The 16,671-nt window shown below is 42.4% G+C and overlaps 1 protein-coding gene across 2 annotated transcripts in view; it reads left to right on the forward strand.

The window, feature by feature from the left end:
• Positions 1-16,671, forward strand: part of LOC126195406 (probable phospholipid-transporting ATPase IIB) — a 192,053-nt gene that overhangs the window by 169,073 nt on the left and 6,309 nt on the right. For both annotated transcript variants that reach the window (XM_049934000.1, XM_049934001.1), the window contains one exon: positions 239-442. In XM_049934000.1, coding sequence (XP_049789957.1) covers positions 239-442 — 204 coding nt within the window. The remainder of the gene's footprint in view (positions 1-238; positions 443-16,671) is intronic.

Genomic DNA, 16,671 nt, shown 5'->3' on the forward strand with positions numbered 1-16,671 from the left:
TAAATTAAAAGAAAATTGTCAACTACTCATCCCAAATAAGTTTTTAATAAAGCCATTGAGAGTAGCTTTCATTCCTTGCAGTTTAGACCAATTTGACAATACAGTATCTAGCTGGGGCCAAAAAATAACTACGCTTTATTACATTCAGCAGTATTGTTAAATTTCTGACTCTAACTAATGTCTTCTGTGTTAATTAATTTTTTATATTTGTTTTGTAAACAATGAATTTCCTTTTCAGGTGGTGTTATAATGTATGGGGCCCTTATACTGTTTGAAGATGAGTTTATTCATATTGTTGCCATAAGTTTTACAGCATTAATCCTTACTGAACTGATTATGGTTGCATTAACTATCAGGACATGGCATTACATTATGGTACTAGCAGAGTTCTTCAGCCTGGGTCTCTATATCCTGTCGCTTATTGTTATGAAGGATTCTTTTGGTATGTACAAGAATTATTTTGTAGTGCTTTCCATTTTAGTGCATATCATCTCATTATATACATATCTAAGAATTCTATATTGTAACATGGTCCTCGTTAATTAGCTTCCCAAGTACTGGTTTTTCCATTATGAGTATACTGTCAAACTGGTAGACAGGCCTAAATTACTGCCCTTGCAGAAAAGCCTCAAAAGTAACCCTTTCAGCTAACTGTGGAGGGTTCACCACCAAACACAAAGTTCATTAATGATTTTATCGCTGATTAAAATATTACAAGCTATGTGGACAGAAATAAATTAGTTGTATGAGAAATTTGTATTTCAGTGCGTTTTTATAGCATGAACTAGCTGCTGCAGTGTAAGTCTGATGACCTGTCTGCAGCTTTATGAGACTGATGGACTTCTAAGCAATTACTGTGGATGAAATTATGGGTTATGTGCCAAGTAACAACAGTGTCTTGAAGGAATGTGTGGACAAGTTTGCTGTTTGTCATCTTCAGGGCAAGTGAAATTTCAAAGTATTTGGGAATTACACATCGAAAAAAGTTTTGCATCACCTCGTTTCCCATAACTCCTGAAGATAGATGTTGGCCATGGATATTGTATCACAGACACAGTCCCTTTGACTTTTCAGAGAGATGTCACTGAACCTGCCCAAAGATGTAAACAATCATGCATGAGCAGCGCTTATGAGACGGAGGGGGTCCGAAAGCCGATCAATTCCAGTCATTCCACTAGGAAAGAGGTACACGGCTCGTGTTGTCTGTAGTTCAACCATGCCTAGATGGTCAATACCACAGTTAGACCGTGTCTGCATTGTTACTTTGTGCCAGGAAGGGCTCTCAACAAGGGAAGTGTCCAGGCCTCTTGGAGTGAACCAAAGCGCTGTTGGTCGGACATGGAGGAGATAGAGAGACAGGAACTGTCGATGCTATGCCTCTCTCAGGCCACCCAAGGGCTACTACCGCAGTGGATGACCACTGCAGTAGTATGGCGGTAGAATGGCCAGCATGTTCTCCGGACATGAACCCTATCGAACACGCCTGGATAGATTGAAAAGGGCTGTTTATGGATGACGTGACCACAACCTTTCTGAGGGATCTACACCGAATCGCCGTTGAGGAGTGGGACAAACTGGACCAACAGTGCCTTGATGAACTTGTGGATAGTATGCCACGACGAATACAAGCATGCATCAATTCAAAAGGACGTGCTACTGGATATTACAGGTACCAGTGTGTACAGCAATCTGGACCACAACCTCTGAAGGTCTTGCAGTATGGTAGTACAACAAACAATGTGTGGTTTTCATGAGCAATAAAAAGGGCAGAAATGATGTTTATGTTGATATCTATTCCAATTTTCTGTACAGGTTCCAGAACTCTCAGAACCGAGGTGATGCAAAATTTTTTTTTAATGTCTGTACATTTCTCCTCTGCTGAGAGAGCAACATATGAACCACTCGTGGGCCTCCGGAAGAATGTGTTCCAATTTGTGGTGTAGTATGTGATTAGTGAGCAATATCATAGCCAAGAAAGTTATTGCTGGATTTTTGTTAATGCAGCATTCCACGCAGACACTGCTTCTAGTTGACAAGATTGTCTTTTACTTTCACAGCCAAGCTGGAATCTCGTATACTTATTGTTTACAGTTAGATTAAACTTTAGTCTAACTGTGACCATTGGTGATGGCACATTCCAGCTGAGCTGTATGCGTGAATGAACACTTGTGCTTCAATCTGTGACATAAAAACTAATACTGTAATTCTGGGGGGGGGGGGGGGGGGGGGGAGTGTAGCTTGGGAACTTCTGTTTTTAAAACAAATGCTTTATCAGCTGTGGATCCCAAAAAAGAATTCTCCTTATAAAATAGTGGAGAAGATATGAGAGTGAGTGCATGGTACCTGGCCATTGTATTGTCTACCACACTCTAGACAAAACAGTAAACATGAGGTGTTTAGCCCCATGTGACCTTTGACATAGACCAAGATGTCCCCAATATTGTGTGTTAGATGAAATGTGGGGTTCTTGTGTTATTTCTTGATGGTTCTTGGGAATCATGGCAGTGGATGGTTCTGCATTCTGTAAGGAAGTCATGCATCCGATGTCTTGCCACCTTCTTCTTCTTAGTGCCATTTCTCTGAAGAATATATTTCACTTAGTTCTCCATGTAGCTCTCCTTGCAGAAAGTTTTTCAGAGGGAATGTGACTCAGGAAGCAGGCTGCTCTTGCAGGTGGCTTGAGCTCGGTGCACCAAGCTACACTAGACGGTGCCAGCTTCTAGGATTGTGGTAAAAATTCAAATGTCCTCTTTTCCTGTAGATGGAGTACCCCTATGTATTCTTCAGATTCTTCTTTTTCAGAATGTGCAGGAATGGTAGGTCTCCATTTTCTTCCACCTCAGTGGTGAACTTGATGTTACTCTGTATACTGTAGAGATATTCACAAAATTTCATTGGGGGTTTGTTCACGATGCCAACCAATATTGTCCACAAAACTGTAGAACAATTTTGGTTCCAGATGTGTAGCTTTCTGTGCTATTTTGTCAAAGAGCTCTTTATGTGAAAATGTGATCATTGAAGTGAGAAGAGATCCTATAACAGCTCTTTTACTTGTTCACAGAACACAGAACCACATTAGTAGTAAGTGTATGCCAACTGTTTCACCATGTCCTTGTAAATGTGTAAGTTGAACAATAGTGGTGATAAGGTGCAAACCTGCTATATACCAACCGCAGGAAAAGTCGCAGCTGCTTGTAGATATTCAGCTGCTGCTGAAACTGCAGTCTACAATACAACCATTGGCTGACTTACTCCACTAACAATGAGATGGCTGATTATTGCTAGGTTCCTTTTTTGGTGCTTGCGTCACCCCTCTAACAGTCAACAATTCGTGGTGCAGTCATAGTAGCTTATATCCTTCTGAACATAAAGTTATCTTTCTTGACCTTCAACTTGTGTTCTGCAGAGGTAAATTATTTGTCTGTCTAGCCCCAATGTTCACAAAGATCAGTTTGGTTACAGGAAAGGAATAGGTGCCAGAGAAGCATTTCTGACATTATGCCTGGTAATGTTACGATAGACTGAAGAAAAATGTCGATTGCGTATCATCTGACTAATTTAATCATTCACAGGCATACGTGATGTTACAGTGTCTTTATTTTAAATTTCCAGTAGTACATTTCTTGGTGCTGGAGTTAATCATCAAACCATGGTGTTTTATGATTTTTGCAAGATATTCATATATTTATCTTACCTGTGTTTGCTTGCACTCCGTTAGTTTCATTCATAACATTCAAGAGAATTCAAGCATGGTCAAAAAAGACAAATGTTGGAGTCACTAAGGGCTAACTTTGAAAATCTTATTGCTCTTATTGAAAAACCCTTTAATGAAAGATGATTGTAATTTAGTTGGAAATGGTGCCTTGTACAACATCATTATGAAATAATTTTGGAAATGGAAATGAAAGCACTAACAATAACGTGGGATCTTGCTACTGTTTGGAAAAAAAAATTATCATTAAATTTAGTAGTTTTGTTCAGTATAGTAGTAATCTAGCTTGATGTGAAACATACAGATAAAAAATCTACTCACGAAGCAGTGGCAGAACACACACATAAGACTGTTGAAATTGGCAATCTTTCAGAAACAGTGGCTCCTTCTTCAGGCAGAAGGGTTTAAGGGGAAGGAAAAGGACTGGAGAGGTCTAGGAAAAGGACTAGATTTCGGGAGTCACTCAGAACTGTGGGTCAGGGGAGACTTACTGTACGGGATCAGAAGGAAACTCTGATTGTTGGGGAGTGCATCGGACAAGATTTGAAAACCTAATAGCTTAAAGGTGGAGAACAGGGTAATATACACACAGAGATTATTGTTTAAACATCACACATGAGTTAATGAGTGAAAGGCTAAGTGCATTGCACATAACAGAGGTGGGAGGGGGGCAGTGAAAAATATATGGGAAAGACAATGAAAGATGTAGAAAACTAAAACGGATCAAAGCAAAGTGTAGTTACAGTAAAGAAATGCTGAGGCAAAAGAAATTAACGTAAATTAAGACCAGGTGAGTGGTGAGAACCAAGGACATGTTGTAATGCTAGTTCCCATCTGTGGAGTTCTGAGCATCTGGTGTCTGGAGGAAGAATCCAGGTGGCGCGTGTGGTGAAACAGGCACCGAAGTCACGAGTGTCATGTTGTAGAGCATTCTCTGCAACAAGATAATGCGAGTTGCCAGTATACATCCTCTGCCTATGCCCATTCGTTCTAATTGATAATTTGGTGGTAGTTCTGCTGATGTAGAAGGCCGAACAGTGTTCACATAATAGCTGGTATGTGACGTGTAGTATATTTTTTGCCAGTTACAGGGCTATTATAGATGGTGGTAGAAGGGTGCATAGGGCAAGTCTTGCAGCAGGGGCAGTCACGGGGGTAGGAACCATAGGATAGGGAGATGGGCACAGAAGCAGCATAGGGTCTGACAAGAATATTGTGGTGATTGGGAGGGCGATGGAAAACTATTCTAGGTGTGATTGTCAAAATTTCAGACAGAATGGATCTCAGTTCAGGTCATTATTTTAGGAAGTCATAACCCTGTAGAAGTAGCTGTTTAACACATTCCAGACAAGGATAATACTGAGTCACCACTGGTGTGCTCTGAAGCTGTTTTGTGGAGGGATCAGCAGTACCAGGATTGGATGTGATAGCCCGGGAAGTCTGCTATTTAACTAGGCTGGTGGGGTAATTACAAGCAGTGAATGGTGAGGTGAGAATGGTGGTGTATTGCTGTAAAGTGTCTGCTCCAAACAAATACATTTCCCTCGAGTGCCAAGGCTGTATGGGAGGGAACGTTTGACATGGAAAGGATGGCAACTATGAGAATGGAAGTAGTGTTGTTTGTTGTAGGTTTAATGTGGACAGAAGTGTGTAGCTGGCTTTCGGTGAGGACAAAATCAACATCAAGGAAAGTGGCATGAGATTCAGAATAGGACCATGTGAAATTTAATTGGGAGTAGGTATCTAAAGATTCTAGGAATTTTAGCCGGTCAGCCTCACCGTGAGGCCATATGGTAAAGATATCATCAATGTATCTAAAGCAAAGCAGGGGCTGAAGACTTCATCAGTGTATCTATTGTAAAGATTACATATACGAGGGTTGGAATTTAAATAGTAAAGATTACATATATGAGGGTTGGAATTTAAATAGTGGCAACTATTTATTCACAACCGATACGAAAGAGTTAAATGTTTGCACCTGTTACTGTCCTTCAAAGTAGTCACCATTATTGTGTAGAGCCTATTGCTAGCGATGTGGGAGGCGTAGTATACCATTAGCAGAGCCTGTTATGTTGATGGTGTGAATGGAATGTACATGTACGTGTAAGACTGTGATGATGTTATCCTAACACATTATGTTCCTCCACAGCAGACCATCAGTTCACAGTATTACTGTTCGTTTTTGGAGCATCACCTGCAACCAGCTTTGCAAAAGAAGCAGCGACACTTTCTCTGCCAACCCATGCATCATTTTTCACGACAATGCATGGGCGCATACAGCGCAGGCTGTGGCTGCTCTGTTCCGTTGATGGGACTGGGGTCTGTTTGGTTGATGGGACTGGAGAGTACTGTACCACCCACCATACTCCCCCGACTTAAGTCCTTGTGACTTTGATTTGGTTCCGAAGATGAAGGAACCACTTCGTGGCATTCACCTCAGAATTGTTCCAGAGATTCGACAGGCAGTAGACTGCTTCATTCCCACCATCAACACAACAGGCTCTGCTAACAGTGTACTACGCCTTCCACATCACTGGCAATAGGTTCTACACAACACTGGTGCTAATTTGAAGGACAGTACAGGTGCAAAAATGTAACTGTTCTGTATCAGTTGTGAATAAATAATTGCCACTATTTAAGTTCCAACCCTCATGTAAAATATCCCCATGCCTGAGAAGATACATGCCCTTTTTCGACATAGTCTTCATTAAGTTCCACACACTTGCGCCACCGATGTAGTAACTTATGTAGGCCCTCCTCAAACCACGTTTTTGGAGTCTACCACACCCACTGCAATTCCTATGTGCATTTGTGAAATTTTGTATTCATAGCCATGAACAGGTGGTAATCAGAAGGGGTGAAGTCAGGAGAATACAGTGGATGTGACAGTACCTGGAAACCCATGACAGTGATGGTAGCCGTGCTTGTCCAATTCGTATAGGGATGAACATTGTTCTGTTCCAAGAGCACTTCTTTCACCAATTTTCATGGCAGTTTCTTTTGAATGGCACGGCACAACCTGTGAAAAGGGTCCACACATGCCATGCTGTTACTAGTGGTTCCTTGGTCCCTGGTTCCAGCCAGTCAGTGAGGCGGATTCCATCCTTGTCCCTAAAGATTGTGGCCATGTGCTTTCTCCCACTGAAGGCGCTGTGTGGAACTTGTTAGGTGAGACACTGCCTGTTCGCTTCCACTGCATCGATTGGGCTTTGATCTCCACCTCGTGATTGTGGGGCCAATTCTTCTTGTGTCAAGAGTTTCAGCATGAAACCTTCTGTATTCTGGCTTTGGCTTTGGTATTGAAGGCAATCACTACACATTTCCTTGTGCCATTGCATTCAGCTGCAAGGGATTTGGGAGCCCACCTGGAACATACCCTACCCATACTGAAGGTGTTGTGCACTAAGTGGAGCAGTGTGTTTCTGGAAAGTCCTGTGGCTGCCTCCAGTTCCGTGATTGTGATGTAGGTATTCTCCTGAATATTATTTTCCACACTTGAAACGTTGACTGGTGTTACCACAATCACTTTCCTTCAAGAACTGATTTCTTTTCCTGTTGGAAGTGTGGCCACTTTTTCAGCCATCCACCCAATTTTCACGATGGTGCACAAGACGCACTGCCACCGGTCACCTGTGAATATCCACAGTGTTCATACCCCCTTTCCACAGGAACCACATTATTCAGTGTTGTGATTGATGTTCACACTCCTTGTCCATTCACATAATGGTGGCAGTTAAGAAAATGGGCTGCACTATGAAGGTATTACACTTTTGGTGATTGTCCTGCCACCTAGAGGAGACCAAAGTACTACAGATGTGCAACTGTAATGGTATATCAGATGGCGTACGATGAATGAAGACGTACAAATCAATATGGACCGCACCTTGTATTTTTAAGAAACTCTGTATTCAGTAGAAAGAGGAACATGCTGTCATTCTCTCCAAATTTAATGGGGCATTCCATGTTTTTTTCATATTTCTTATTGCATGTGCTATATGTAAAATATGGTGTGAGTTTATGAGGGGCATCTTTTTAATATAAGGTCCATTTGTGACTAAGAGTGAGCATGATGTGTCATAACCATCATGTGCTATGTGTTTGGGAGCATGCTTTGCAATTTGTAGCCGTATCATCTGTAGCATCCGTCCAATATTTGAAGCACTTCCCTTCCAACTGCTTGACAGCAGTCAGGGCGATTTCCAGTTGTTTACAGGCATCAAGTTATTCATTCCATGGCTGAGAACAGCACGCACAATGGGGCTGCATTTTTTTCTGCCACATTACGTTACAGAACAGTAAACAAATAAATTCAACCTAAAATTGCCATTCTCTCTCAATTTCTTGATCTGTTATTCAAAGTGTTAAATGTTCCAATAAGAGATGAAGCAATAAACACTCAAAGAGAGATTTAATTGTGGCAAGAGAACAAAAGTGTGATAAAAGTTACTGATTCCCAGAAACATTTTTGAGGTAATTGTCACTAACAAACTTGGAAAAAAAAGTGTTAATACACAATAAATGCATACAAGATACACTCCTGTGGGAAGGGAAAACTAAGTGTAACATGATATGTTAATTACAATATGTTTGACAGTAACTGTAAATTACATACACTTATCTACCACGAAATATCTTAATCAGAACACTCATAACTTCCAAAAATTCACAAAAATATATAATATTTCACATAGATACCCACAGAAATTTAGTGGAAATGATATTTTTTCTTAATCAAGGATACTACTAAAATGATACAAAGCGCATATGTAGATTACAATTGATGTTGAAACACAAAATGTTTTTCACTGCACTCGCCATTTGAAAATGTGCAATTTATCATGACACAAGCCTGGATTTTGATATAGCCAACATGAAAAGCACATTTAAATTTTACATGAAGCTTTAGGATATAGGTTTTGAAAGTGAATTTATCTGACACATGATTTTACTTGTACACACAGGCAATTTCGTAAGCTGGCTTTTGTACATAAATATAAGAAAATAAATGTGCAACATGCAAAAATTTTTGACGTGGCTTTCTCCATTGGTTTGTGAATGATGAGTATTTAATTTTAGTATATCTCTGTAAAACAACGTAAATTGTGCACAGTGTCTTGGAAAAGTGGCCTGGAAAGGCCAGATAAAACTGAGGAAGGGGGAGGCTCTGGAGAGGAGGGTGTGAGTTCAGAATGAATGAAGTTCAGGTCATGTGGCAGGTGTGGATGAAGGTGTGGAGCAGAGTTTAGTGGAGTCTGAAACCAAGAGGGTTATGGAACTGATGTGTTGTCTGCCAGTGGGTGGTCAACTCTGCTCTTTGCCACATTTTGGCAGCTGGTTGGTAGTCATGTCTATTGTGTTGGCTGAAGAGCCAACACCGTGTTACTAGAGGAGGCCGAAATGCAACGTTTTAGCTCACGCAGGCTGGTGTGAGGAGGGAAGAACTATACTGAAGTGAGGTCTGGAACATGACAAGGAATTAGAATTCAGAAAGCGGACATAAGTAGTTTGATACTTAACTTTAATCCATTAATGATGAACGTCGCTCTTGACGGCACATGATTCACAATATCAATATCAATAGTTACTGAATATGGCGCCTTGCTAGGTCGTAGCAAATGACATAGATGAAGGCTATGCTACACTATCGTCTCTGCAAATGAAAGCGTCTGTAGTCAGTGAACCATCGCTACCAAAGTCAGCTGTACAATTGGGGCGAGTGCTAGGGAGTCTCTCTAGACTAGACCTGCCGTGTGGCAGCGCTCGGTCTGCAATCACTGATAGTGGCGACACGCGGGTCCGACGTATACTAACTAACCGCGGCCGATTTAAAGGCTACCACCTAGCAAGTGTGGTGTCTGGCGGTGACAACACAATCCTCCCCCGCAAATCGGCGGACGGTTGTGGTATAAGGCCTCCGCCCGCCGTGGGGAGGACCCCATGTTGACATATGCAACGAGGTGAGGAGCCTAACAACAGGCGAGGCTGTGCCACCCGCACCCTGCCATTCGGACCGCGGGGAGCTAGGGAACGCCTGAAAACCTAGTCCAGGGTGCACGCCAACATGCGGTGTATGAGCCCATAGAGAGACGGGGGACCGAAGGGTCGACCTCCATCAGGCCGGGGCACCCGACATGCGAAGACGACATATGGTCCGGAGCGGGCAAGAGTTCCATTTCGGAGGACAACTGGTCATGGGGAGCGATCGGTGGCGCGTGACCCAGGGGGGCACCCGGCGGCTGCAGCGACACGTGCAGTGCGGGAGCCGCCAGTGGGAGAACAGGCGGCGGTGCATGGCCATGGGGCAAAATGGAAGGCAGCTGTGGCTGTAGCTACTCGACAAAAATCAATCGGAAACGATTCGACCATGTCATCGGTTTCCAAATCAATGAACATACAAGCAAGTTCGGAGGAATCGAATGCCCTATCCTCAGCAACAAGCAAACGGGACAACACATCGGCGTTTCCGTGCTTAGCAGTGGACCGATACAAGATCTCGTAGTGGTACTGCGAGAGGAAAATAGACCAGCGAAGGAATTTCTGTGCTGTACGTGGAGGTACAGGCTTGTTCGGATGAAAAAGCGATATCAAAGGTTTGTGGTCTGTGATTATGGTAAAGTGACGACCATACAAGAAATCATGAAACTTAGTAACACCAAATATGAGAGCCAATGCTTCTTTCTCGATCTGTGAATAGTTTCTTTGCGCAGACGAGAGCAATTTGGACGCAAAGGCAATAGGGAGATCGTGCGAAATCCGATGCATCGACCATCAACATAAGGGGCTTCCGGGGATCGAATGGCATAAGGCAAGTATAGGAAAGCAACGCTGATTTCAACCGGTGAAAGGCGCATTCGCATTCCGTCGTCCAGGCGAACGGAACACCTTTACGGCATAAGCGATGAAGCGGAGCTGAAATGGAAGACGCATGTGGCACATATCGGTGATAATAGTTGATTTTTTCCCAGCACACTCTGTAGCTGCTTCAAATTCTGTGGCGAAGGCAAGTCTTGTATGGCACGGAGGTGCGTGGGACTGGGATGTATGCCTTGGGCATTGAGTACATGTCCCAGGTAGGGTAAGTCACGAGCAAAAAACACACATTTGTCCTTCCGTAAGCGACGACCATTGTGTCGCAAGACCTGAAATAATGTTCTGAGATTGGCTAAATGTTCTTCCGTCTTTCCGGAGATCACAATATCGTCCAGATAGTTTGCTGCAGTAAGGACCGACGCACAAACAGTTTGTAGATATTGCTGAAACAATGCAGGGGCGGATGCACACCCCGAATGGCAGTCGTTTGAATTGATACAAACCAAGATGTGTGTTAACCACCAAAACGTGCTGGGATTCTTCGTCCACCGGTATTTGCAAGTATGCAAGTACGCATCAGCTAGGCCCAACTTCGAAAACGATTTGCCCGGGCACAGTATGTCAAAAGATCTTCCGGGCGGGCTAAAGGAAAAGTTGCAATCACTAGTTGTGGATTCACTGTTGCCTTGAAGTCCACACAAAGTTTCAATTTTCCGGAAGGTTTTGACAAAATTACTAAGGGTGATGCCCAGAGAGATGCCTGCACACGTTCAATTACACCTTGTGATTACAAATCGTTAATGTTTTTGCAACCTCATCACGCAATGTGTGGGGAACATTGCGCGCTCTGAAAAATTTCGGTTGCACGTTTACTTTCAGTTCCAAATGTGCTTTATAGTTCTTAGCGCAACCGAGGCCCGGTGCAAAAATGTCTTCAAATTCTTCACATAGACGAGAAACACTGTCTGAAGGCACAGTCTGGTTCACTGATAGGACCTGATGTACTATAGACAAGTTAAACAACTGAAATGAATCAAAACCAAACAAGTTCTCTGCAAAAGAAGAACGAAGGACGTAAAATGACACAAGTTTTGTTTGTCCTTTGTATGTTGCAAGAAGGCTGCACTGACCTAACACAGGGATCTCTTGACCTGAATAGCTAGTTAACTTAACATTTGCGGCACGCAATGGAGGTGTGCCCAGCAGTTTGTAAGTGTCTTAATTGATCAGTGAAACTGCAGCTCCGGTGTTGAGCTGGAATGGTATCACTTTGCCGTTAATGTCCAAGTCTACAAAAAGTTTATTGTCCTGCTGACAACAAGAGCGACTGTCTCGTGCAGCGTGAACTGACACTGGTACAAAATCACTTGTGACTTCATGGGAGTTCTGGCGATGTCGACGCACACTATTTGTGGGACGAACACAGTCACTGTTAGAGAGAGTGGCACTGGACGGAGTGGAATGAACGACATGAATTTCCATGGGCGAAGTTTCGTGATCCTGAGTATGCTCGGTTCGATGCCGATTCCAGCGCGAAGCAAAGGGCCTGGAAAGGTTTTGAGTTTCCGATCTGGGCTTTTTCTGGCAAACACTCTGAACATGTCCGTTTTTATTACAGTAAAAGCAAATAGCTTGGCGTGACGGGCAATTCTCACGCGAATGTACAGTAGTGGACCGCAGGCATGATTTGAGCACTGCATTTGCTTGCCGGCGCAGCACACGTGGCTGAGAGCCTGGCGGCAGTGGCGCAGCCGGGCGAGAGGGCTGTTTACTGCTCCGTGCAGCTCGCCCGGTGGGCCGGTGAACTTGACATACGGCTGGCGAAGTTTCAAATGATTCCTGAGCAAAGTCAAGTGTGTCCTACCGATCCAATATGTCCATCACTTGTTGAAGGGAGGGATTGACTAGTTTCAAAATCTGTTCCCTTATACGAACATCAGAAACGTTCTGTACAATTGCATCACACACCATAGTATCTGAATACAGGAGTGCACATTGACACTCAAAAGCACAATCCCTAGTAAGATCTTGCAAGGTTGCAACCCACTCCCCATTAGTCTGACCTGCCGTACGTTTTATACGAAAGAAGGTATACCGTTTCGCAACTACATTGACTGATTGTTTGAAATATGCATCTAGTGCAGACAAAATTTCTTCCTAGGACAGAGTTGCTACGTCGTGTCGGGGAAATAATTTCACTATCACACTGTAGGTTTGCACTCCGACGGATGACAAAAGAAAAGGCTGCCGCTCGTTACCTTGAATTCTGTAGGCGGCGAGATGGAATCCAAATTGGCGTGACCACTCCGTCCAGATTTACAGTGCAACATCAAAAGGTCTGAAAGACGGTGCAACGGCGTGTTGTGGCTGCGTTAGCGGTGAAGCGGCAGCTGCCGCATCGTTTTGCATTGCACGTTGACCCTGGATGAGCTGTCCAAGGGCATCCAGTAATGCCTGCGTCTGCTGATTCTGTTGTTGTTGTTGTTGTTGTTGTTGTCGTCGTCTTCAGTCCTGAGACTGGTTTGATGCAGCTCTCCATGCTACTCTATCCTGTGCAAGCTTCTTCATCTCCCAGTACCTACTGCTACCTACATCCTTCTGAATCTGCTTAGTGTATTCATCTCTTGGTCTCCCTCTACGATTTTTACCCTCCACGCTGCCCTCCAATGCTAAATTTGTGATCCCTTGATGCCTCAAAACATGTCCTACCAACCGATCCCTTCTTCTAGTCAAGTTGTGCCACAAACTCCTCTTCTCCCCAATCCTATTCAATACCTCCTCATTAGTTACGTGATCTACCCACCTTATCTTCAGCATTCTTCTGTAGCACCACATTTCGAAAGCTTCTATTCTCTTCTTGTCCAAACTGGTTATCGTCCATGTTTCACTTCCATACAAATACTTTCAGAAACGACTTCCTGACACTTAAATCTATACTAGATGTTAACAAATTTCTCTTCTTCAGAAACGATTTCCTTGCCATTGCCAGTCTACATTTTATATCCTCTCTACTTCGACCATCATCAGTTATTTTGCTCCCTAAATAGCAAAACTCCTTTACTACTTTAAGTGTCTCATTTCCTAATCTAATCCCCTTAGCATCACCCGATTTAATTTGACTACATTCCATTATCCTCGTTTTGCTTTTGTTGATGTTCATCTTATATCCTCCTTTCAAGACATTGTCAATTCCGTGCAACTGCTCTTCCAAGTCCTTTGCTGTCTCTGACAGAATTACAATGTCATCGGCGAACCTCAAAGTTTTTCCTTTTTCTCCATGAATTTTAATACCTATTCCGAATTTTTCTTTTGTTTCCTTTACTGCTTGCTCAATATACAGATTGAATAACATCGGGGACGGGCTACAACCCTGTCTCACTCCCTTCCCAACCGCTGCTTCCCTTTCATGCCCCTCGACTCTTATAACTGCCATCTGGTTTCTGTACAAATTGTAAATAGCCTTTCGCTCCCTGTATTTTACCCCTGCCACCTTTAGAATTTGAGAGAGAGTATTCCAGTCAACATTGTCAAAAGCTTAGTCTAAGTCCACAAATGCTAGAAATGTAAGTTTGCCTTTCCTTAATCTATTTTCTAAGATAAGTCGTAGGGTCAGTATTGCCTGACGTGTTCCAACATTTCTGCGGAATCCAAACTGATCTTCGCCGAGGTCGGCTGTGCGATAAAATTTGGACAGTACATCTGGAGATTGTGGCGAAGCCATGACACAACGAAATCTGGGCAGTATAGATAAGAACACCGTTTTGAGTCGTCACCAATGTTGTGTTGGCTGAAAAGCCAACACCGTGTTACTAGAGGAGGCCGAAATGCACGCGTTTTAGCTCACGCAGGCTGGTGTGAGGAAGGAAGAACTATACTGACGTGAGGTCCAGAACATGACAAGGAATTAGAATTCAGAAAGCGGACGTAAGTAATTTGATACTTAACTTTAATCCATTAATGATGAACGTCGCTCTTGACGGTACATGATTCACAATATCAATATCAATAGTTATTGAATATGGCGCCTTGCTAGGTCGTAGCAAATGACGTAGATGAAGGCTATGTTACACTGTCATCTCTGCAAATGAGAGCGTCTGTAGTCAGTGAACCATCGCTAGCAAAGTCAACTGTACAACTGGGGCGAGTGCTAGGGAGTCTCTCTAGACTAGACCTGCCATGTGGCAGCGCTCAGTCTGCAATCACTGATAGTGGCGACACGCGGGTCCAATATATAGTAACGGACGGCGGCCGATTTAAAGGCTACCACCTAGCAAGTGTGGTGTTTGGCAGTGACACCACAATGTCCACATAAAATACTGTGCAGAAAGTACAGCAGAGCTTATATATATGCTTCACATGACCATTAAGCTAGGGTATGCCTGTGACAGGACTGGAATAGGCTGTACGGAGCAGGTGTGTAAGACAGACCTTGTACCTGGGACTTCTACAGGGGTATGGCCTTAGTGAAGAGAGACTGGGAGCAGTTATGACACAAGGTTATTTCTTAGATTGGGTAGGAAGGATTGTGGGTAAGATGTTCTTTCTGAGTATGAAGATAAGTAATTGAAGCCTGGTTAAATTAAAGTGTGGAGGTGACAACGAGTGATGAGAGGGCTGTTTCTTTGCAGTTGGTTTGAAAGCTCAAAATATTCCGTCAGTTGCACAGTTTTCACCAACTTGATGGAGTCTTTGAGAGTATTAGTATCCAACAAAATTCTAAACAACAAAAGTACATCTGTATCATTGTGTGGTTCCATGAGTAGAGATTTATTAAGTAAATCAACCAGAAAAGAATGTGAAGTAACTCTTCCACAGCTACTGTGCTCATGATTCTTTATTATTTCATAACTAGTGAGTGGCCTCATTCTCAAACGCTCATCATCATTAAGTTCCACAATGCAATAGAATAAAAATGCTGCCATGGCAATAAATTGTTTAGTGGCAATGGCTTACTACTACTGTTTTGTGAAGCTCAGTAATTATGGTAGCTACATGTCACATCTATTTCAGTGTGAAACATGTGGTGATTTGCATGCCATTGGTTGGAGTTAAAGTTCTTTGAAACTTTTGACATCTTATCTTGGTCTTTTTTCTCTTTACAGAGTGTGGGTTAATGTTACTTTTCATTAATTTGAAACTTCTTTCATTTTTCAGATTTAATTTGTTTTACGGTACTTGCATGTTATATTTGTATACTGTCACTGCCATCAAAACCACCATGAATCTACCATCTTAGCTTCTCAGTTTCACGTAAAGTCACCATAATCTACACTGTCACTGACCATGCGTGATATTCTCTGTCAGCTTTCGACAAGTGACAGAGTTTCTTAGTTCTGTTAATTGTAGTTGTTAGCTGACAATGTTTTCTTCCTGGATTTAAACAGGAGTTAAATATTTTTGCATGTTTGCATAACCTTACCTGGTTTTTTTCATCTTTTGACAAATTTGTTAAATAGCTCAACATTTCTCACAAAAGAGAGAGGGGGGGGGGGGAAATACTGAAAAAAAACACTGTTGCAATATTTTTATGTAGTATGTCAGAACTATTGATTTAACTTAAAAGAAAACAACTGCTCATTCAGTGGTGTGATTAGCATAGCCTTGCCCTGCAGCAAGGGCTCACAATGCCATTATTTCTTACATAAGTTGCTCCTCATGACGTTGAGTCTCTTATCTGAGTGAGTGTAAAAACTCAGGAAAATGATTGAAAGTGCCAGGAAGGAATATTGGGCCTTCTATATTGTTTCAGTGTTACAAACATTCAAATAGGATGCTAGTGTCAGTATTAATGAAAATGAAGTGTGTCTTAGAATTTTGAGTTGAAATACAATTTACATATTTAATATTTGGGTTATAACTCAACACAGCAGTTGCTACATGATGTAAAGTCTGCTATATATATATATATATATATATATATATATATATATATATATATATATATATATATATATATATATATATATATATATCTAAAAAGAAAGATGATGAGACTTACCAAACAAAAGCACTGGCAGGTCGATAGACACACAAACAAACACAAATATACACACAAAATTCAAGCTTTCGCAACAAACTGTTGCCTCATCAGGAAAGAGGGAAGGAGAGGGAAAGACGAAAGGATGTGGGTTTTAAGGGAGAGGGTAAGG

The sequence above is a fragment of the Schistocerca nitens genome, chromosome 7 (assembly GCF_023898315.1).
Source record: "Schistocerca nitens isolate TAMUIC-IGC-003100 chromosome 7, iqSchNite1.1, whole genome shotgun sequence".
NCBI lineage: Eukaryota > Metazoa > Arthropoda > Insecta > Orthoptera > Acrididae > Schistocerca > Schistocerca nitens.